At 36.9% G+C, this 20,804-nt stretch overlaps 6 protein-coding genes and 1 non-coding gene across 16 annotated transcripts; 3 read left to right on the top strand and 4 right to left on the bottom strand.

Annotated features, from left to right (window-relative positions):
- Positions 1-162: 162 nt before the first annotated feature.
- LOC104730053 (protein involved in starch initiation 1) lies at positions 163-3,451 on the top strand. The gene is made up of 2 exons (XM_010449123.3): positions 163-541; positions 943-3,451. Exons 1-2 carry the CDS (start codon positions 470-472, stop codon positions 3,205-3,207), a joined length of 2,337 nt encoding a protein of 778 aa, XP_010447425.1. The 5' UTR covers positions 163-469; the 3' UTR covers positions 3,208-3,451.
- Positions 3,452-3,548: 97 nt separating this feature from the next.
- Positions 3,549-6,925, bottom strand: LOC104730052 (protein KINASE OF THE OUTER CHLOROPLAST MEMBRANE 1). 6 transcript variants are annotated; one of them, XM_087478348.1, is made up of 6 exons: positions 6,853-6,925; positions 6,619-6,735; positions 5,622-5,979; positions 5,457-5,548; positions 4,879-5,352; positions 3,549-4,620 (listed from the first exon to the last, which is right to left on the bottom strand). In XM_087478348.1, exons 3-6 carry the CDS (start codon positions 5,967-5,969, stop codon positions 3,702-3,704), a joined length of 1,833 nt encoding a protein of 610 aa, XP_087334474.1. In that variant the 5' UTR covers positions 5,970-5,979; positions 6,619-6,735; positions 6,853-6,925; the 3' UTR covers positions 3,549-3,701. The 6 variants fall into 6 exon arrangements, with proteins under 6 accessions (XP_087334474.1, XP_010447421.2, XP_010447423.2 ...); XM_010449119.3 differs by having other exon boundaries at positions 6,623-6,735; XM_010449121.3 differs by having other exon boundaries at positions 6,623-6,732.
- Positions 6,926-7,405: 480 nt separating this feature from the next.
- Positions 7,406-8,690, bottom strand: LOC104730051 (ATP synthase subunit b', chloroplastic). The gene is made up of 2 exons (XM_010449117.2): positions 7,850-8,690; positions 7,406-7,764 (listed from the first exon to the last, which is right to left on the bottom strand). Exons 1-2 carry the CDS (start codon positions 8,345-8,347, stop codon positions 7,600-7,602), a joined length of 663 nt encoding a protein of 220 aa, XP_010447419.1. The 5' UTR covers positions 8,348-8,690; the 3' UTR covers positions 7,406-7,599.
- Positions 8,633-10,270, bottom strand: LOC104730050 (uncharacterized). Its single transcript, XM_010449116.3, has 5 exons — positions 9,874-10,270; positions 9,682-9,781; positions 9,451-9,550; positions 9,152-9,246; positions 8,633-9,066 (listed from the first exon to the last, which is right to left on the bottom strand). Exons 1-5 carry the CDS (start codon positions 10,019-10,021, stop codon positions 8,784-8,786), a joined length of 726 nt encoding a protein of 241 aa, XP_010447418.1. The 5' UTR covers positions 10,022-10,270; the 3' UTR covers positions 8,633-8,783.
- Positions 10,271-10,316: 46 nt separating this feature from the next.
- Positions 10,317-10,389, top strand: TRNAR-UCU (transfer RNA arginine (anticodon UCU)). Its single transcript has one exon. It is a non-coding gene; the product is annotated as a tRNA-Arg (tRNA).
- Positions 10,390-10,550: 161 nt separating this feature from the next.
- Positions 10,551-13,558, bottom strand: LOC104730049 (UDP-N-acetylglucosamine transporter UGNT1). 2 transcript variants are annotated; one of them, XM_087478345.1, is made up of 10 exons: positions 13,232-13,558; positions 12,742-12,818; positions 12,494-12,652; positions 12,259-12,388; positions 11,793-11,923; positions 11,650-11,694; positions 11,478-11,575; positions 11,282-11,389; positions 11,013-11,069; positions 10,551-10,912 (listed from the first exon to the last, which is right to left on the bottom strand). In XM_087478345.1, the coding sequence occupies exons 4-10, from the start codon at positions 12,381-12,383 to the stop codon at positions 10,838-10,840; spliced, it is 639 nt and encodes a 212-aa protein (XP_087334471.1). In that variant the 5' UTR covers positions 12,384-12,388; positions 12,494-12,652; positions 12,742-12,818; positions 13,232-13,558; the 3' UTR covers positions 10,551-10,837. The 2 variants fall into 2 exon arrangements, with proteins under 2 accessions (XP_087334471.1, XP_010447417.1); XM_010449115.3 differs by having other exon boundaries at positions 12,259-12,392; positions 13,232-13,552.
- A 5,663-nt stretch (positions 13,559-19,221) lies between these two features.
- LOC104730047 (auxin-responsive protein IAA29) lies at positions 19,222-20,730 on the top strand. 4 transcript variants are annotated; one of them, XM_010449112.3, is made up of 4 exons: positions 19,222-19,684; positions 19,876-20,192; positions 20,298-20,388; positions 20,522-20,730. In XM_010449112.3, the coding sequence occupies exons 1-4, from the start codon at positions 19,422-19,424 to the stop codon at positions 20,595-20,597; spliced, it is 747 nt and encodes a 248-aa protein (XP_010447414.1). In that variant the 5' UTR covers positions 19,222-19,421; the 3' UTR covers positions 20,598-20,730. The 4 variants fall into 4 exon arrangements, with proteins under 4 accessions (XP_010447414.1, XP_087334470.1, XP_010447416.2 ...); XM_010449114.3 differs by having other exon boundaries at positions 19,311-19,684; positions 19,999-20,192; XM_087478344.1 differs by having other exon boundaries at positions 19,306-19,684; positions 19,999-20,192; positions 20,298-20,603.
- The last annotated feature ends 74 nt before the right edge of the window (positions 20,731-20,804 follow it).

The following is a 20,804-nucleotide window of genomic DNA, read 5'->3' as shown; positions in this document are numbered from 1 at the left end:
CTAGTCGGCAAAAAAAATTGTACTAGAAAACCCATTATTAACCACGTCATTAGGAAAAATCCAACAGTAATTGACAAATAGACCCCTTGGCCGTGTATTTGGACATGCCGACATGAAACTTGTGAATAAGGGCAAAAAGGTATTTTGTCTTTCATTGTGATCGTAACTCGCAAATCAATGGGAGCCTCTATTTTTTTAGTTTTCTTCCCTTCTTCCTTAAAAACGCAACAAGTATATTTTACATTACAAGTACTAAAATCAATGGTTTCATTTGTTTATATCCATCCACTCCTCTCTCTCTCTCTCTCTCTCTCTCCATAGATTCTTCTTCGATTTGGGTTTGCTCTCGTTAAGCTTTCCCCAAAACGCCACTTGTTAATTTGATACAGGGGATTTAGGGGTTTTTATACTGTGTTGGAGCTCTTCTCTGATGGGGGGGATTGTAGAATAATATTTATGCTCTCATCTCATGATGGGTTTCTCTCAGTCTCAGACCATTCGTCTCAATCTTGCTTCCTCCTCCTCTCTATCTCCCTGCCAGGTTCGCTTACTTTTCTCTGTTATTCCCCTTTATGTTCATATTTGTATCGCTGCTGCTGGTTCACAAGACTTTGTGAAACTTTTTTTTGCTGGCTTTGTTTGTTTCTTGGGTTTTTTTGTTCCCATCTGATTGTTCCTTCAAATTATGATACTCGTAAGTTCAAAGATTGCAAATTTCAATACTGTTCCATTTGCTCTCTCTTGGGAGAGACCCCTTTATTATGTCTTATATCATTTCGTTTCATTTGAATTAAGTTTACTATTCTTGATCTGGTAGCAGCAATTGCGAGAGCTTCACTTGCATCCAAGTTAAATGATCAAGTTTTTTTCTTTTTTCACTTAGAAGAAAGATCAAGATTTTGAATTTGATTTTGATGTTGGTGATATGATTTTCTTATGCAGTATTGTTTGACAAGAGTGAACCTACAGAAGCAGAAGAGTTTTGTCGCATTCCCGAGCAGTAGAAGAGCAAAAAGACATTCTTTACTGAGTGTTCAGTCAGTCTTGAACAATACAAGGCCCAACATCAACGATAACCGGACAGATGAGTCTGCAAATGTTTTAGTCGAGAAATTATTAGCTCGGACACAGAGTTTGGAGAGACAAACCAATCAGCACTCTGTTTATCCTGACGATGATCTGCCCTATTCAAACCTTGGGGTGCTCGAGCCTGACCTCGAGGCTGCGCTTGTAGCCTTGTTGAAAAGGGAAGCGGACTTACAGGATGCTGAGAGGAAGCTTCTCTCTGAGAAAAAGAAACTAAACCGGGCAAAGGAGGAGTTAGAAAAGCGTGAGAAAGTAATCGGCCAAGCTTCTTTGAAGCATGAAAGTCTACAAGAGGAGCTGAAGCAGGCAAATGCGGAGTTAGCTTTACAAGCCAGGGAGATAGAAGTATTAAAGCATAAGCTTAGGGAAAGAGACGAGGAACGTGCTGCTTTGCAATCGTCTTTGACTTTGAAAGAAGGAGAACTAGATCAAATGCGTGAAGAGGTTGCAAACAGAAGCAAGGAAGTTTCTGTGGCTATTTCTGAATATGAAAGCAAGTCACGACTCTTATGCAAAGCCAACGAAGTTGTCAAGAGACAAGAAGGTGAAATACTTGCGCTTCAGAGAGCCGTAGAGGAGCGGGAAGAAGAACTAGAGATTTCTAAGGCTACGAAGAAACTTGAACAGGAAAAGCTCAGCGAAACAGAAGCCAACTTGAAGAAGCAGGCAGAAGAGTGGCTGATAGCCCAGGATGAAGTGAATAAGCTTAAGGAGGAAACCGTGAAACGCTTAGGAGAAGCCAATGAAACCATGGAGGACTTCAGGAGAGTGAAAAAGCTTCTAACTGATGTGAGATTTGAGCTTGTTTCTTCTCGGGAAGCTTTGGTATCTTCCAGGGAGCAGATGGAAGAAAAGGAGCAAGTATTAGAAAAACAAGTGGATGAGGTCGAGGAACAGAGGAAAAGTGTGTTGTCATATATGCAAAGCTTGAGGGATGCTCACACTGAAGTAGAAAGTGAGAGAGTCAAGCTCAGAGTTGCTGAGGCTAAGAACTTTGTACTTGAGCGGGAATTATCAAGCCAAAAGGAACTGCTGGAGGAATTACGAGAACAGTTGCAGAAAGAGAAACCATTGTTGGAGCAAGCTATGCATGATATATCTGTTATTCAAGATGAGCTTTACAAAAAAGCTAACGCGTTTCAGGTATCACAGAATCTACTTCAGGAGAAAGAGTCAAGCTTGGTGGAGGCCAAACTAGAGATTCAGCATCTGAAGTCTGAACAGGCTTCTCTAGAACTATTACTACAAGAAAAGGACGAAGAACTCACGGAAGCTCGAAATAAATTGGAAGAAGTGAACCAGGAGGTAACACACCTAAAGACGCTTATGACCAGAAGAGATGATCAGCTTATGCAGGCAACTGCAATGCTTAAGGAGAAAGATGTCCATCTTCACAGAATAGAAGATGAGTTGGGCAGTTCCAACCTGAAGGTCACAGAAGCTGAAATGGTGGTGGAAAGAATTGCAGAATTGACGAGTAGATTGCTTATGTCAACCACCAACGGTCAAAATCAGAACACAGTAAGGGTTAATAATGAGATTAGCTTTGACTCGATGCAGCAACCACTAGAGAGTGATTACGGAACGGAGAACAAACGGCTAGTGATGGAGTTAAACTTTACCAGAGAAAGTCTACGGATGAAAGAAATGGAAGTTCTTGCTGTGCAGAGGGCTTTGACATTCAAAGATGAGGAGATCAACGTGGTCATGGGAAGATTAGAAGCCAAGGAGCGGGAACTCAAGAAATTGAAAGAAGAAACGACTAATGACAGTGAAGATTTGAAAACTCTACATGCCTTGGCACAAGAGAGAATCGGAGGAAAAACAATGGGTGACCTGGCCATAGAGAAGCTTCAGCTTGAGGCAGCTCAACTTGAAGTTGAAGCTGCAACCAGTGCATTGCAGAAGCTTGCAGAAATGAGCACAGAACTTCTAACTCAAGCTGACATGAGCATTCCAGCGGACGGGTTTCAACAGGAAAAATATTCAGAAGGAAGTAATGAGTGTCTTACTGAGGTAAAAACAGAAGTTGGCAAGCTTTGGTCCTTAACAGAGAGACTCCTGGAGAATGCAGGAATTGTTGCTGTTACATCCACGGGCATGAAAGGTGTGACTTTGTGAAGCTTCGATTGTGCAAATTAACTTGCCTGATCTGTATGATTCTTTTGTGGATATGTAGAAGGATTACCAGATGTTAAATATATTGTCACTTGTCACTTAGCGTTCTCAAAACTGAGATTGTTTAACATGTACAACGCCTGTAACTGTAAGATTATCTGATCAGTTCTTGAAAAGGTTAGACATGTAACAAAACATTTGTACCCTCTTGTTCTCTTCAACAAAATAAAACATGTGTGACGTCCAATGGAACTGTAGCTATGATAATTATAACGTATACTAAAGTCAGGCCCGACCAGCAATGTGCAGAACACTTGGAAACACTAGTCTTAAATCCCATCAAATATAATAAGAGAAAGTCTTTTACTACGTTGAAGGAGGAAAAGAATGTTATTATGTACACGTACTATTGTAAAACCATGTATCCAGGACTAGAACAGCGCGATATTTAGACCAGACCAGACCAGACCAGGTTTGCCACAAACCTAATCACAGACCTAAACAAACACAAGCCATTTAGATTTGCGAGATTTCTGACCATCCCGAATCTGACAGTCACCTTGTCCACTCGAGCCATCACGTTGTTTCCCATCCTTTGACCTTCCTATTTTGTTCTTAACAAAGAACCCTAACTTCATTGCTGTCAATAGACCCATAGCAATCAGCAAAGGTCTCACAGCCCAATGCAAATCCTCCAGATGTTCATATTTTTTCATAACTCCCTCACATGTATTAAAATTCACAATCTCGACTTCAGCCGGATCTGCAAGAAAACTTCCATGTTCCTCTTTAAAAGGTAACACTCCAGGGAAGTCCACCTCAAGGCAACCGTTAGGTAAAACCTGAGAGATCCTGCCAGTTGCCCATATCCCTATACTTTTACGCATCCATTTAAATCTCGGGATGACAACATTGGCTTTGAGCTTCACAAATCGACCCACACGGTATGCTTTAGCCATCTGAAGCTGCGATGAAGTCCCTTTCCAGAGAGTTGGCAACCCAATAAACCCAACAGCTACGTTTCCCTCACGGTCAATTGAATGGAGAACACCAACCGGAGAGTGCCTCTTATTTCCGTGCTTCAGACGCACCCAATCTCCAGAAGCTAATCCGTTGGTTACCCGTTCAAGAACAGATACATGAACCCTTAACGGATCATGAACGCCATGGACTTTAACTAGCGCAAACCCATCTGGGTCTGTGGTGTCACGTTCTAAACCAACCACCAGTCCTCCTGGCACATCCATGTTCTCATGCTTAAATGAACTGGCAGGCTTTCTTGAACGCACCGTGTCGCCCACTTGCAGATGATCCTTTGAAAGAAACCATTCAGTATACCCAAGAGTTGTCGAGCTCTTCCTGATTTCTGTACTATCAATGCCTCTCCAGATCTCTTCCTCCTCTGAGTTCTGTAAGCTGCAAAATCAGTTCCGCTTAATATGACAATTCAATGTAGGAAAAAAGTGCCAACTAATATGTATATCAAGAGTAAATAAATAGGATTCCAGAAAACTATTAGAAAATAAGATCGACAATAAAGAAGGTGGCCATTACTTTCTCGAGAACTACTAATTTTTTGGAAGGAACTATGACCATATATATAGAGAAATTATAAACACTTTTGCATCAATCTAGTTCAAACTGAATAAAGAATGGTGACGAGGTATAATTTACCTCTTCAATACGTGTAAGATGTCAGTCATTGAAGGTCGGCTTCGAAGATCATACAAAATGCAACCCCGAAGTAGGTTCTCGAGAGGAGGCGGTATGCCATTGGGGATATTAAGCTTTTCTTGCTTTCTCACCACTAAATCATATATTTCATCGGCCGATCTCCCAGACCACGGTTGTACACCAGTCAGCATTTCTACAATGCTGCATCCAAATCCCCAAGAATCAGTCTCAAAGGACATGGGACCTCTTACTTCTGGTTGCCACTGTTCTGGAGCCATATAGTTTGGAGTTCCAAGTCTCACAGTCATATCAGAACTTGGCACAGGGATACTACGAAGGAGATAAGGGATCCCAACATCCCCGAGGATTGCCTTGTCGTTATCACTGAGAAGAAAGTTAGACGGCTTAAGATTGAGAATCAGAAACCCTTTTGAGTGCAATTCCAGGATCCCTGAAGCCAGATCAACCCCGTATCTGTAAAGCGTGGTTCAACATAGATGAGAGGAAATTAGTATTATATCTAAAGATAAAGAAGATGCTACTAGAATGAGCTGCTTACTAGTGTAATGCAAAATTACCTCAATATATCAGGCAGTAAAAGCTTTCCTCCTTTAAGCCGAGCCATCTTGTCACCAACAGAGCCCTCATAGAATTTCATGATGATGCATATCTACAAGATACAAATCTGCTATTAAACGAATACTGAAAAGATGAGGAGAAACACAAACGTTTGTCTTAGTTACCTTTCCACTGATACTAGAGACTCCTCGGAGCAGACAGACATTCTCCATTCCTTGACACTTGGAGAAGAGATCTTCAAACTTATCAACCACAACCCTTCTTTGATTCTCCTTGATAGGATGCAGCATTTTGATGGCGACTTCATGATGCTCATCGTAGTCGTCAGTTGACTGATGATGAGTAGCCAGCCAAACATCACCGAAAGGACCTCTACCAATCCGATGCCGAAGCTTCAACGTAGAAGAATCCACCCAAGGGCTTGTCCCGGCTGCTAAAGCGCTCTCAGACGCACCTTCAATGATTTCATACTCAGAATCATCCGGCTTGCCAGCAATAATCTTTGAAGCCATTTATCCTTGTCTGAACCAGCAAACATAGTTACATAAGTCATAACATAACATAAACGAAACAAAAAACAAAAAAAGCAAACTATTTAAGCAAGAATCAATCACACAAAGTCACAATAAGGATCCACAGCAAAGATAAATTAATAAAAGGAGCAACCTTTCGTTTCACTTGCTAAACTATTCTTACCAGCATATATAGTGGTAGCCAAAACAATGTGAAACTAAGTATCATCGCAAATAGTAATATATATGCAATACAAGAGAAAAGTCAGAGAAACTAGAGACGTGTGAAGAATCTCCACTTTGAGAATTAAGTAAGCAATACGCACAAGGCACAGAGAGAGAGAGAGAGAGAGAGAGAGAGTATCGTAAGGAAGTAGAAGAACAAGCAACAGTGACCAAAATTACAATAAAAAAAAAACTCAATTACTGCAAGATAGAACCAATCATGAGTAAATCAAAGTTAACCAGCACTGCTTTGTTTTTTTTTCTCTTAATTGAAAACGATCAATTAAAAAAATAAAAAAAAAAAGTCAGATTTCATACATTAAAATTTCTAAGCGAAGAAATAAAAAAAAAACTGAAATTTGAACTAGAGCATCAATGGAAACTAGAAAAGCATAAAACTTGCGAAGGGGGAAAAGAGAGTAACCGACAATGAGGGAGAGAAAAGTGTAATTTCGACGGATTAAGAAGCTTTTTTTTTATGAAACCCTAAACACCAGTAATGACGACTGACGAGGAGGATAACACAAACTCCAAAGACCTGCTGATGAAAGAGAAACGAAGAAATAAAAAAACTAAGAAACGAGCATCGGAAACTGAAAAAAGTAACTTGAGAAACTGATAAAGACAGAGAAGAGAGAAGAGAGAAGAGAGAGAGAACCGTGAGGAGTAGAAGGAAGAAGACGAAGACGTGGCCGCCCCGTAAGTTTTGTTTGTTAATATAATCAAACACTGTCTTGTTACTTTAAAGGGCTCTACCTTAAAGACCTCAGCTACAGGCCTTTTTCTTTTTTTCTACAGGCCCATTCCACTTCTATTATTTCTCCGTTAATATTTTAATTTCTTTACAACACAACGATAAAATCAAACTTAAAATTTTAGATTAGTGAGAACTGATTTATGTATATCAAACAGTAACATTAGCGTGTAAACTTTTTCTTCCAATAAAGACCTGTAGCGTGTGATCATCATAATTAACCATAGATTTATTGGAGTGTGTGGTTAAAGGTTGGGCTTTGTTATTGGATCTGAGCCCGTTATGGTAGAGACTAGAGACCACTTTGTAGTTAAGGTTCTGAAACCTCAATTTCGCTCTACTACTTACTCCTGCCATTTACTTTTTTGTTGAATCGATTCAAGTAGCTAGTGATGATAAGAATTCGATGAAGAAGATTTAACCGCAACAACTGATTCCTCCAATATACTAATCGTAATTAAAACGAGACAAGAGAGCTAATTATTTATAAAACTTACAAATTAAAAATTTGATCTTCTTGAACTAGGAAACAGTCCAAGAGACAGAGAAGAAGAAGATGAGACGAAGAGAGATTTACAGTAATTGTCTTGTAAATGAGTTTTTTGATACAGAGAGAGAGAGAGAGACAGAGAATTACAAAAATTAACAATTTTAAGAAGGAAGGACCTTCTTGACAATGTCTTCACTGAGAGTAGCGATCTGAGAATCCAAAGCTTTAATGGTTTCTTCCTTCTGCTTCTCCAAGCTCGTCAAAGCTTCTTGTAGCTCCGCCTCCACCTTCTGCCTTCCTTCAGCTAGCTTCGCCTCAACCTCAACCTGCAACACAATCAATAAATCCAAATCCATTACCACCACCAATTTCTTCAATCTGAGATAAAATATGCATTGTTATTTTTTATACCTGAGTCTCCTTCTTCATCTTGTTAAGCGCAGCAGCGATCTCAGCCCTAGCAGCTCTCATCACAGCAGCAGCTTTCTCATCAAGCTCCTTCACCTCAGTCGAAGTGTCCTTAACACTCGCGAGCTTCTCTTTAATCGAAGCGTCTCTCTGATCCATGAAGTTACCAAGCGGAGAGTAGTAAACCTTGTCTAACGCAAACATCAGGAAGAGAAACTCAACGACGATGATCGGAAGCGTGAGGTTGAAATCGAAAAGCTGTGCTTTCTCCATCGCCTCGGCCATCGACGGAGGAGCGAAAGCGGCGATTAGAGCTAGGGATTTGGCTGTGGCGGAAGAGAGTGACAGAGCTTTGCTACGGAGATCGTCGGAGGAGGAAGCGAGGGATTTAGGGATTTGGGAGAGTTTGGTGAATTTGGGAATTTGGACTCGGGTTGGTTGTTGGTTGGAGGAGAGGGAGATTAGGGGTTTGGAGGATGCCATAATCGAGTTAGCAGCCATGGCCACAAAGACACAGAGACAAAGCTTCAAGAGATGAGAATGCTTAAAGTGATCTCTGTGTATGGAGACGAAGAGAGAGAGAAGAGAGATTGCTTAAGAATGTTATCTCTTCTCTTCGCCACACAAATAAGCAGAGGCTGTGTGTGTGTGGTTGTCAGATTAAAAATCAAAGGAGCGTTATAAAAAAACGATATTGATGCGTTTTGGCCGCAAACGCAAACGCTATTTACAAACGGTAGATTCTCTTCAATTTGCGTTTGCTTAAAAATGGCTAAGACGGTAGGATCACTTGTGAAAAATATACATTACAACGTACAAAGTACAAACGCAAACACACACAATCAATGCACACAGCATCCAAGTTGGTATATAAACATGGGGAATCAAAATCTCTACAAGAATCAAATGAGAAAGTTACAAGGGAGGAGAGTCTTTTTTATGTTTCGGAGATGAGTTTTTTTCTGTTCCATACATCTTTTTCGGAATAACACTTGAAACGAAACCTTGCGATGAGTTTGTTAAAAACTCTACTGGCGGTCATGTTTCTGTGTTTAGTACCTCCTTGACTTGGACTTGGCGTTGTCGACTTGTGAGAGAGCCAACCTCCTAATACAGTCGCTAGAAAGCTTGGTTGGAGGATCCGAGGGATGGAGTCAACAACACCGTCTTCTTGACCTTCCCTTACCTTCATTTTCCGGGTTTCGGGTTTGGTTGAGAACCTGATCTTCCCAAAAAAAAACATGTATTACCATGGAGATTCCGGGTAATGAAATGCTACAAACGTTTAGCACCAAAGAGTCTTACAGTTTGAGTTGTTTCAAAGAAGAAACACGTGGTGTCTTGCTCTTCTGCTTCACCATCAACATGCAGTAGTTTGAGATATGGCGGATAAATCGAAGCTGAAATGGTGGCGAATGTATTACAACAAAGGGCAGTGTAGTCGAAACTAAACTTGACTTTAACAATCTACATAGGTTAGAGAATCTAGCTACCCAATTGCATAGTTATACCACTTCTACTCTAGCAGCACATGTAAAGATGAAACAATATGATAAGCATAAACTCATCGATGCATTCCAGAGGTAAAAGACTAAAATACAAACCTGATCTCCGTCTTTAATGCCAAATTCAATAAGGTACTCAGCCTCGTTAATCAATCTTTTATCTTCAAAACATAAGCAGAATTGTCCCCAAACATGCGGCCTTTACAATCACAGGGTAAAAGTAGGAATTAGGATCATCAAAAAGCATTTACCAGTTGCGTATTATTCTCATATAGACACAAATTTGGAAACCTTAACATACTAAACTCAAATCAAGAATCAAAATAGTACCAAGAGATCTTGCCAGGGCCTGTGATAGGCAAGTGAGCAAAAGCAGCTTCTACAGCCATCTTAAGCTCCCCTACTGTGGCTGTCTTCAACACTTGAATACCTTAAAAATACAAAAGCATCAACCTTTAATAGTTAATCCAAAAAATTAAAAAGTAAGAAAAAAACAAGGAGGAGATGAGAGAGTATGGTTACCAAAGGAAGATCCATCAAGCTTGAGAACAGTGAGTTTGATGGGCTCTTCAGGCATTTGATTATAATTGAAACTCCTCCGACGCGGGAGTCCATCGATCAGCCGGAGAGGCGAGAGAGACGCAGCGAAAGAGCGGCGTGGAACGTCCATAGATTTAAGAAAAAAATATGATTTTTTCCTGGGCGCTAAGACATCTACTTCCAAGTTGTTGACGTAGGAGTAGGATTAATCAGAACTGGAGTTGGGTCCGACTGGAAGCTTGATACCATGGGAAGAGGAAAGATACTTTGAAGGGAATCATGGTTAAGGGATCTCTGCTTTTTCCAGCCTCCTCTTTTCCGGCGAGACAGAATGTTTTGCTTTTGAAGATGTTAGCAACATCAACATCATAACATATAACTATACTATAAAATATAAATAATAAGCCGACTGACCTAACAACAAAGCACCCATGGCCTAATGGATAAGGCGCTTGACTTCTAATCAAGCGATTGTGGGTTCGAGTCCCACTGGGTGTGTCCTTACCTTTTTCAGATGTTTTTCCAATTTTAACCGCCACAGTACAAGTATCTTTGCTTCGTTTCCCGTTTAGTTTTTATGCGCAGAAACCTTGCTCCATTCATTAAAATCACCGTTATAGCGAACGGTTTACACAAGATTTTGCGGAGATATATGTACATAGTCAAAAGAAGCAGTAGTTTAATCTGAGTTTCAAAATATTACAAATATCAGTTTTGTCCATAATCCAATTATGTTTCGCCTTGTTGAAAACTGAAGAAGAACAAGACACTACAGTTCAAAAAATTAGGCCTCGCATTATTAATACTACTCTAAAGTCACCTCCAAAAACCAAAGCTGGACACTATATCTCCACTTGGTCAACAACTTTCCCTTAAACTAATTAGCCTTTATGATCACTAGGCCACTCATTTTTTTATTGGATCTTCTTCCTTTGTTTTGGAGTTGTTACCTCCCAATGATCTTATAATATGCATATAAACCAGACCCAAAGAAACCAAGAATCTGTCCAATCACATTCATCTGCGTGAATGAACCAAAACAAAAAAAGGTATTGAGATGTAGCAAACATAGATGGCGATTTTAAGTTTAGAAGAAGGAAAAAAAACAAATGGGACATTACCAGGTCAAATGGGAGTCCACCAAAGACCATCCAGCCTAGTCCAACCGTGAATAGATCCTGCAACGATTATGTAGAGTTCAGAACTTTTGCTTCCAGTAAATCATGAGCCATAAAAAGACGTCAAAACAGATATTTACAAGTGTCATCATTCCTAAGATGCATGATGTATGTACTACCTCTCAGGAATCATTAGTCCAAGGGTTCTTTCTCCTTGGCAGATTAGATTCACACTTTCTTTTGTACTAGAGATATTATAAAGTGAAACTTACCTTCATATTGCCACAAATTGTCTGCGTGAGAGCCGAGTTGAGAGTGGTGTTTAGGAAAATGCTGTAGTTTAAGAAGAAAGCCAGCACACACGAGCAGAGTAACACAACCTGGGTGACAACATAACAGGAAAATAAATCATCAGCATCACAAACGCAAAAGTGGACAGATATATAGCAGATACTGATTTACAGGTACCATGAAACCAGGAGATAAAAGATGAGGAAAGTTAATTGTCTTCTCCAAGTCACCGCAAATAAATGTCCAAATCATCAATATTGGTCCACATATGATTCCTATAATTGAAAATCTCACAAATTCAAAGGAAGTCTTGGGAGTTTAGGTCAATTTTGTTATCTATATAGATTACCATTGCACCACATAAGGCCAAAGCTATTCAAGCCACTTGACTTCCCTGGAGAAACAGACATTAGAGTTAAGTAAGAAAGATTCCAAACTGGCAGGAAAAAAAGTAGTAAAACAATTTATGCAGAAAACAGGTGATTAGTGTACCAGTCCGGGCAATGGTTGCTAGATATACTGCTGTTGCTATGTTGGCTAAGAAAACAACACCATACCCATAAAAGTCAAACGACAAGTCCCTAGCTCCAGCAAACAATGCGCCAAGTATGATGACGCCGACACTGACATCAATTTTACAAGAGCTTAGTAGTGCATATAAGGATCAACTTCCATGATTCTCGTTTTATAGGTAATATTATGTACTTTTAAATGAGAGACTTAAAATATCATATCATGTAAGTACATCAGCTGGATTCACATATGCCTCTGGGACCATTATCTCTAACATACTCCTCAATCTTAAGTCTTGTCTATTTTGATCAAAGCAAGGGTTTATTTCTTCCTAAAGGATACTATTGAACTCAGAATCTGAACACTTATGGAAATTATTTAACTTGAGTAGAGAATAGATATCCATTATGCAACCAGAAACTAGTATGAATAAACTGTGATTCACCTTCCAATGATAGACCGAGTATATCTCTGACCTGTGAGCATGTACTCAATCACCATAGTAAATGCCACCGTAGTACGTCTAAGCGTGGTATACATGGGAACATTTACCCCTCTAACAGATGCCATAGAAGCTAGCTTTCAGGAGATATACATCAAAAAAAATTGTGATCAATCACTACTTGCAAAACCCAAACAACAACAAAATTATTGCCAAGATTGTTTAGTAAAATGGTTACCATGTACAGAAGATAGGAAATTGCTAGAGGAAGGGTGTGAAGCAATGTCTTCAATGGCACAAAAGTCGAGGCATTATCAATAGAAAAAGAATCAGCAGCTGTGAAAGAGATGATCCTCCTGCGCCTCAAAGCATATAAAAACAAGCTAGAGGAAACCATCTGTGATAAAAAAACAAAAAGTGCCAAGCTAATTTACACATTGCCAAAGAGAATAAGTGAAACTGCAAAAGTGAATCACTGAACTAAACCTGGAATAACGTGATAACGTTTACACACGGGAACTCGTAGGAAGATAGAGCTGCTTTATTGAACAGCACCAGCATAACTGTGAATTTAACACCAATGAAAGAAAGAAAAAACAAATGTCAATGCCAATACATAAATTTGAAGACACATCTGATTAAACATCAAAACAGTGAACCGTATTCATATTTGCCACATTACAATAACAACTACACAATGAGATTTCCCTAGACTATTCAACAACGCGATTGTGTATGTGAGATCACTAAATTATATAGATACGGATGTACATAACGTAGAACGAAGAGATTTGAAATGAATGAACATTAACAGAGCAAACAAATCACAATCTTCTTCACGGACTATTGCATCAATCTCAGGAGAGATCAGAAATTGGATTTAATCAGGAACTACGGAATCTAAGGGAATCGAATCCGAGAACTGGACCTTTACTCTATCTATCTACTCGAGAACACGTGAAATCGAGGAAATTACCAGCACAGGCCATATAAGAAAGAGCGGCGTAAGCGCCACGTTTGGTCATGGCGGATCCTTTAAAAAGCCGATCGTCGACACCTTTACCGTCGATATCATCCTCGCCGGAGAGAGGAGGATCGGAAACCGGAAGAACAGGGTTAGTATTCCTCATCGTCGTTGAGAGAGGTAGACTCTCTCCACGCTCTTCGTCTTCTACTTCGTTCGCCGTCTCTCTGTTCTCCTCCTCCAACTACCGGACCGGAGAAATTTGCGTCACCGAACTGACCGTAGAAGACACGGGAAAATGTTAAGTAAAAAACACCTCTGTTTTTGGCAATCATTATCAAAGTGGGAAAATGTCACGTGTTTCTTCTTTTCGTGGGTCAAGGCCCAATTTTATTAAAGCCCATTTTAAATTAATGTCCTGAGCCTGATTGGATCCGACTTAGTTCAATTTCTGCTGTTTTCTATGCTATTCCTCTCTCTACTACTACCCAAAGAGAATCTTTGGATTATGAAAACTGAAAAGTATATTGTTTATTTATCATATTTTCGTCAAAATATTATGATTAAATATTGTTGAATAAATGTGGTTAGCAAGGACTACTGCCCGGGGTTTATGAAAGAGTCTGCTAATATTAGTTTAGTGCTTTTATAGTGGTCAGTACTATGGTAGTGAAATGATTTTGAACCTTAGTATTGACTAATATGGTAGGTGATTAATCAACACAATCTCATACCAGATTCGATGAATATGCATGAATGGGGAAGATTTTGTGGTACGGTTCGTAAAACAGTAGTTGAGGAGACATAGAAGAAACAAGATAAGACTTTGGTATTTACAACTTGATGGAGACAAGACATCAAGGCAAAGCTGTCCAGAACAGCACTCAAACTCTGTTCTACATGTATGTGTTTTTTTGAGGTTAAAGAGAAACTCTCTCATTCACTTCCCCTTTTACTAACACTTGTTTGTCCCCCCAAACAAACACTTTCTATCCTTTACCGTTTCCTCCCACGTGCATCTTTATATCTCAAAAGACTTTTCAATTTTATAGATCTTGGATTTTCAAGTCGATTAGGTTTGTTGTCGGTATATTAGGTGACTATTATTATTTTTATTTTTTTTCTATTACAGGGATATTGCAGAATGAAGCACATACTAATCGTCATGACCATGACATATATGATCATTTTACAATTTAAAACATCAACAACAACATAATAAAATAAAACTAAAAATTTGCAGTGAGAATATTCTCTCTTTGTTGTTCGATAAGTTTTTTGCTGTTTTTCTTCTCTATAAAATAATAACAAAAGAAGATCGATCCCACGAGGTAAACTAAGTGTAAAGTGGTTCCCACAAGAGCCAGCCATATGGTCCTTCAACTTTTAAGGCCCATTACTTCAGTGGTCGACCCGACACTACGGCACGAGTAGTCACGCACGCACGACTCTGTTCACGTGACATTCACGTTGATAGTTCCCCTTACTCTCATCTGCTTGGTTGATCTAGAAAACATGAAGAGACCAACCAAATTTTATTATTAATATGTGATATAGACCTTCATACTCAATAGTCACTTTCGTAAATCCAAATTCATATCTTACGAAATTATTTCGTAAAAGAGGTTGTGGGTTAAGTTACAATATTGGTGTTAGGCGTAGCATCTATCCTTTTACCAACAGTATTTAATCTTAAACAGAAACAAAGCATATGTCAATGTCATTCTCACAACAGAAATAGAAGTATATAATATTAAAGTAAAAGAAATAGAAGACTATTAAAAAGTTGAACCAATACAATATCTTTCTAACCTTTATTTACTGTAATTTCCTAGTCTATGTTGTTGTTTATTTTTATTTTTTGTTGGTACAGTATTACTATTAACTAATTCGGCTCGACCAAATAAATACTCCCTCCGTTTCACAAAGAGTGTCATTTAGACATATTTCACACAAATTAAGAAAACATTAAAATATACAAATATGCCCTCATTTAATAAGTATTTAATGAGTTTATTTAGTTATAAATTAAGGGTAAAACTAGGAAATCTAATGTTAAATATGCATTGGAAATATAAAATAATGCATTGGAATTGTAGAGTGACACTCTTTGTGAAACAAAGAAAAATCTCCAGAATGACAATCTTTGTGAAACGGAGGGAGTAGTAAATTGTTCCTTCCCAAATATGGTAGTGTAACTCCATACTCTATAAGTGAATCAAGCTATAAGTGTCTAGTGATAATTGTCTCTTAAAAGGTTAACAAAATTTATGACAAGCTGAAAAAAAAAATCAGAGTTTGCTACTAAATCGAAGTATTTCAAATCATATTGATTATTGGATAAAAATTTTTTAAATTCCACTATTTCCGTGCGAAAACCAAAATTTAAAATTAGAAACATAGAATGTAAACAAAAATATGGGGCGTTGTCCGTTCCAACATTAACCAAACTTGTCTATCTTATTATATAAAGTTGGGTTTTGAAAGTTAGTCATTAACAAGATTTTGACATGTGTCAAGTTATCAATCTCAGATTTTGACATGTGTAAAAGTTAATATTTAATAAGAGAAATATAATTACAACAGAAATAAAATATTTTATTTTAAAAAATATTAATAATGTAAAAAGATAATTATCAAAAGTTACAGAATTTATAAAAAAAATACAAAGGTTTTTTAAATAATAATAAGGAGATTATATATATATATATTTCATAAAATTCGAAATTATAATATTATTTACTTATTTTAATTTTAAATTATTAATTCTACAAAAATAAAGGGATTAAGGATTATATACAGTTAATTATTAATTCTAAAATTTTGTAAATACTCACTTTTATATAAACATAGTTCGTCTCATAATTAAATAATTTATTTAAAAACACTGCTTTCAACTTTATTTAATTAGAAAAAAAAAATTTATGGGAAAGTAATTTACCAAAAATTTCTCCTACTTTCTCCTTTTTCAGTTGAGAATAGCTAAGATTAATATGTTAACCCAAGAAAATATTGATAGATGCATCTTCTTTTCCTAATACTGTAGTTTAAAATTTATTTTAGTATTTTTAGATTTTTATTTAGTTTATATTTTCATCTTTGAATTATTTAAAATTCATATATTACCGTGCTTATAATATTCTATTGTTTCTTTAATTACGTCAAATTAATTTTCTTCTAATTTATCAATCTTGATTGGTTGGTCATAAACTCCTTTTTTTTTTTGCAAACATAATTGTTAGCATTATTCATTCAATCCCAAAGGGAGATAACGAGTAGAAGCTTATCAACCTAATGGATGGATAAAATAGGTTAATCAAACACAAGCTTACAACAAACATAGATAGATAGATTGAAAAAACATAAATCGTTGTTGATAGATCCATAGGAGCTCAAAGACTATGACATCCTGATTTGCAGAAAAGGTATAAAAGAATTGATTTTGCCACATATGTCACCAAAATGCACTTATTTTTTCGGTCAAGGGTCCTGAGAGAATTTCATGAATGGTGACCTTCGTAGAAGTGAATGTCGGAACTGTGCGAGTAATTAAGGACAAATTACAGGAAAATGTCATTTGTAGATTTGTAGGGTCGGAAAACAAGTTTTTAAAGTCTCTCAGACGTAACAAACCAGCCATCGAATATGGTTAGGTCCACGGACCGAGGATAGATGTAGGGCCCACTTAGGAAGGTGGGCCTATGTACCGAGAGTGGACATGAACTCACTAAGCAAAGTAGCGGTTAAGGCGTTGCAGAGAGCTACATCATGGGAAATTTAACATTAGTTACTATCAAAAGATTTTGTGACGTTATAAAAAGGTTTTTACTACATTGGTTGTTGGAGTAAGCCATTTTGAGATAGCAAAAAGACGTAAACATGTTCTCTCCATACAGGAGAAGGGCAGAGCCGATGTTCTTTCTATAGTGGAGAAGGTTGCACACAAGGTTATCTCCCCAAGGGAGGAAGGTGGAGGAGGTTGGACGCAAGGTTATCTCCCCAAAGGAGGAAGGCGGAGCTAAGGTTTTCTCCATGGTGGAGGAGGTTGGATGCAAGGTTCTCTCTATAAGGGATGAGGGCGGAGCCGAGGTTTTCTCCATGGTGGTCATATATTATTGTGATGGTACATAATTGATTAGTATATTATGTAATATATTTTTTCTTCAAAATATTTTTTGAGCTGACAATTTTTGTAATAAAAAAACTATGCAGAAGTGAAAATAAAATAGTTGGCTTAATGTGTTCATATAGACATTTTATAGGTGGTGATAAAGAATATATTTGTAGCATAGAATATATTTAGGTTTTAAAAAATACACTTTTAATAGTAACATACCTAAAATATTTGTAAATGGATATAAATCAATGTATTATAACAAAAATAAAATTTATAAATAACGTACAATAAATTTTAATATATTTTTGTTAAATTTAAGAGAAATACCCTAAAATAGCACTAAAACAAGTTTTATGGACAACTATAGCACACATTGCATAAATTTCCAAAAATAGCACTATTTAACACATTAAAATATTTTAAATTAATTTTTAGAATTTTTCTTTTTACGTTTGGGTTCTCAATTTCACATTTAGGGTTTAGTTTTGAGGGGTAGGGTTTAGTATTTTGAATTTAGAATTTAATTTTGAAAAATTAATTTGTGCTATTTTTGGAATTTTAGAGATGTTGTGCTAAGTTTGGAATAAAAACTTATTTTGGTGCTATTTTTGAGAATTTCTCTAAATTTAATTTAATTTATAGAATTTTAAACCCGCACATCGGGCGGATCCTCATCTAGTTAATAATATTTATGTTGGTTTGATGTTGGAGGCTAAATTCGTTGAATCATGTGACCTTTGACAAGTCCTTCTTTTTCCTTAGTATACATGTACTTTTATCATGTTTTTTAGTACCTGCTTTGATTTTCTTATTTAAGTATTGTTGATTGGATTATTGCAACAAAATTGAGTTAGTGACGCCAATATACCAAAATAAGCAACAAATTGCTGGTCAATTCTTCGGTTTATATTCTTCTGATCTTTTCACACTCTTTGATCTCTGTACTTAGCAAATATCTAATGACTAGAGAATTTTAAAGTATTGTCGTTTGTAATTATGTTGTTGTCATGTTATAATTCAAAATTTAACCTATTAGTGTTAAAAATTGTTATCTTAGGTGAAGTGACCTTAGTGTAATGGCAGGAAGTAAGTCCATCTGTAAAAGGTACCATCACACCAGGGATCGAGTCCTGCTTCCTACGAATATAGGAATTTGGCTAATGGACCGGCCAGTTGTGGCCCAATGGTTAATAAAAAAAAAAAAGTTAACTTAGATAAGATTGATATTGGATATAAAAATATTATATATAAAATGTGTTTAAATTCGAAATGCATAAGAATTTAGATAAAATTATTGAAAATATGTTCGCATCAATGTTGGGATATTGGCCGACCCAAACTTAATCGATGTCGGAAGTCATTACTTCTCGCTCAAAAGACTTCTACTCTTTTCTTCTTCTTCTTTTCCCTTGGGAGAACTTGCAACTTCCTCACTACCTTTCGCTTAACGTGAAAGCCATAAATTCTATATATGAGAGGAAAAAATAAACAATTCAAAACCCTTTAGCATCCCCATTTTCTACATATATTTAGGGTGATAATTGTTAGTGAATTTGGATAAGTTAAACTTAATTTGAACGATTATTAACGCGTTACACAAGAAAGAAAATGGTTGAGATAAATACATTTTTTTGGTCTCTTTAGTCATCAGTTGTGTGAATGTATTTTCAATCCTGTTGAATTTATATACGATGAAACTGAGGATGAAGATAAGATTTGTTCTAGCTAAGTCAACTGTATATTGTAGATTTTGGTCCACGAAAATATGTGAACTGATATAATTCAGGATTCAACAACAAAAATTATTGGCATTCTAATATTTGATTGGTTACTTTGTTAAGTTCTTTAGATTATATATATGTGTGAGTTAGTGAGTTACATACTTACATATATATTATACTAATGTATATTTTTATGATAAAGCCATGGATCCCTCCTTGACTTTTGTCCCCTTTCCTTTTACTATAAATAGGGAATACCCATGATCCTTTAATTAAGCACCAACCTACGTACACAACTTTCTCCCAAAGCCAATAACAAAAGGACACAAGCTTTTCTTTTCATCAAAGACGAAGCTGCATTAAAATGGAGTTGGATCTTGGTCTCTCTCTTTCGCCTCATACTAACTCTTCCAAGTTAGGGTTTGACTTTGACCTCAACAAGCATTGTGCCATCGACGGTAGTACTGCCTCTTGTTTGGATAGCGAAAACCTACATTTTGAGGCGACGTTTAGGTTGAATAACGAAGAAGGATGTTATGTACAAAAACCAAGTGTGTTTGCCTTGAATGGTCAGCCCAACGAGGAAGACGAAGATCCTTTGGAATCCGAGTCTTCAACTGTTTACGAGTGAGTAACTAACATATTAGGTTAAAGTAATTACATATCTATAATAATTTGACTTCTAAGTATCTCCAAAAACCTTAAGATTGTTGTTATCAAAAGAGAAAGAATATATTAAGATGTTGTAGTTAACTAACTCAATGGGGAGGCATGATTTGTAAATTTTGATAAACATTTAATTAATTTTGATAATATAGTGAGGAGGAAAATAGCCAAGTCGTGGGATGGCCACCAGTAAAATCATGTATGATAAAATATCGTAGTTATCATCATCGTCATAGTCGTAATCACCATCATTGCCCATATCATCATCATGGTAGGAGGATCACTGCAGTGATGAACAATCGAATGGCTACAGTTGAAAGCGTTGGATCATCATCGACAACATCATCGAGATCATCAATGTATGTAAAAGTTAAGATGGATGGTGTGGCAATAGCAAGAAAGGTGGATATCAAGCTTTTCAACTCTTACGAGTCCCTCACTGACTCCTTGATCACCATGTTTACCCAATGTGAGTACTAAATTATTAAGTAAAAAAAAAATACCTATTAACACTTGAAAACAGAACATAACTTCTAAATATTAATCTTTCGTACAATTGAATCTAATTAATCAGATGAAGATTGTGAGAGAGAAGATACAAACTATGCATTCACCTTCCAAGGGAAAGAGGGTGACTGGCTAATACCAGGGGATGTTCCATGGAGGTACGTTTACTTCTCTGTATTTATTGCTTCCCTTCAATTTAAAAATAGAAGAACTTCAAGAAATAAAGAGTTATTAAGGAGATGGGCGACTGACTAATACTAACAACTAAATTCAACTGTTTTGGTTTTATAGGATCTTTGCGGAATCTGTTCATCGAATATCAATAATTAGGGATCGTCCGTGTGCATATACAAGACTCTTGTTTTAAAAGATATAGAGAAAAGTTCAAACCGGACTATCATTATTTTACTTTGTAATTAAAATGTCTATCAGATTTCTATTTTTCTCTATTCTTTTAGCTCTAGAATTCAATTCAGTGGTTTATATAAACCTGTTGCTAACTTGCTATCAGTAATCATGGCTAAACATGGACGTAGACATGGACGAAAAAAACTAAAGAAATGTCAAAAGCCTA

The sequence above is a fragment of the Camelina sativa genome, chromosome 12 (assembly GCF_030686135.1).
Source record: "Camelina sativa cultivar CO46 ecotype springtype chromosome 12, ASM3068613v1".
In the NCBI taxonomy this organism is placed as follows: Eukaryota; Viridiplantae; Streptophyta; class Magnoliopsida; order Brassicales; family Brassicaceae; genus Camelina; species Camelina sativa.
Note: the sequence above shows the minus strand (reverse complement) of the source record. Positions and strands in the feature narration are given on the sequence as shown.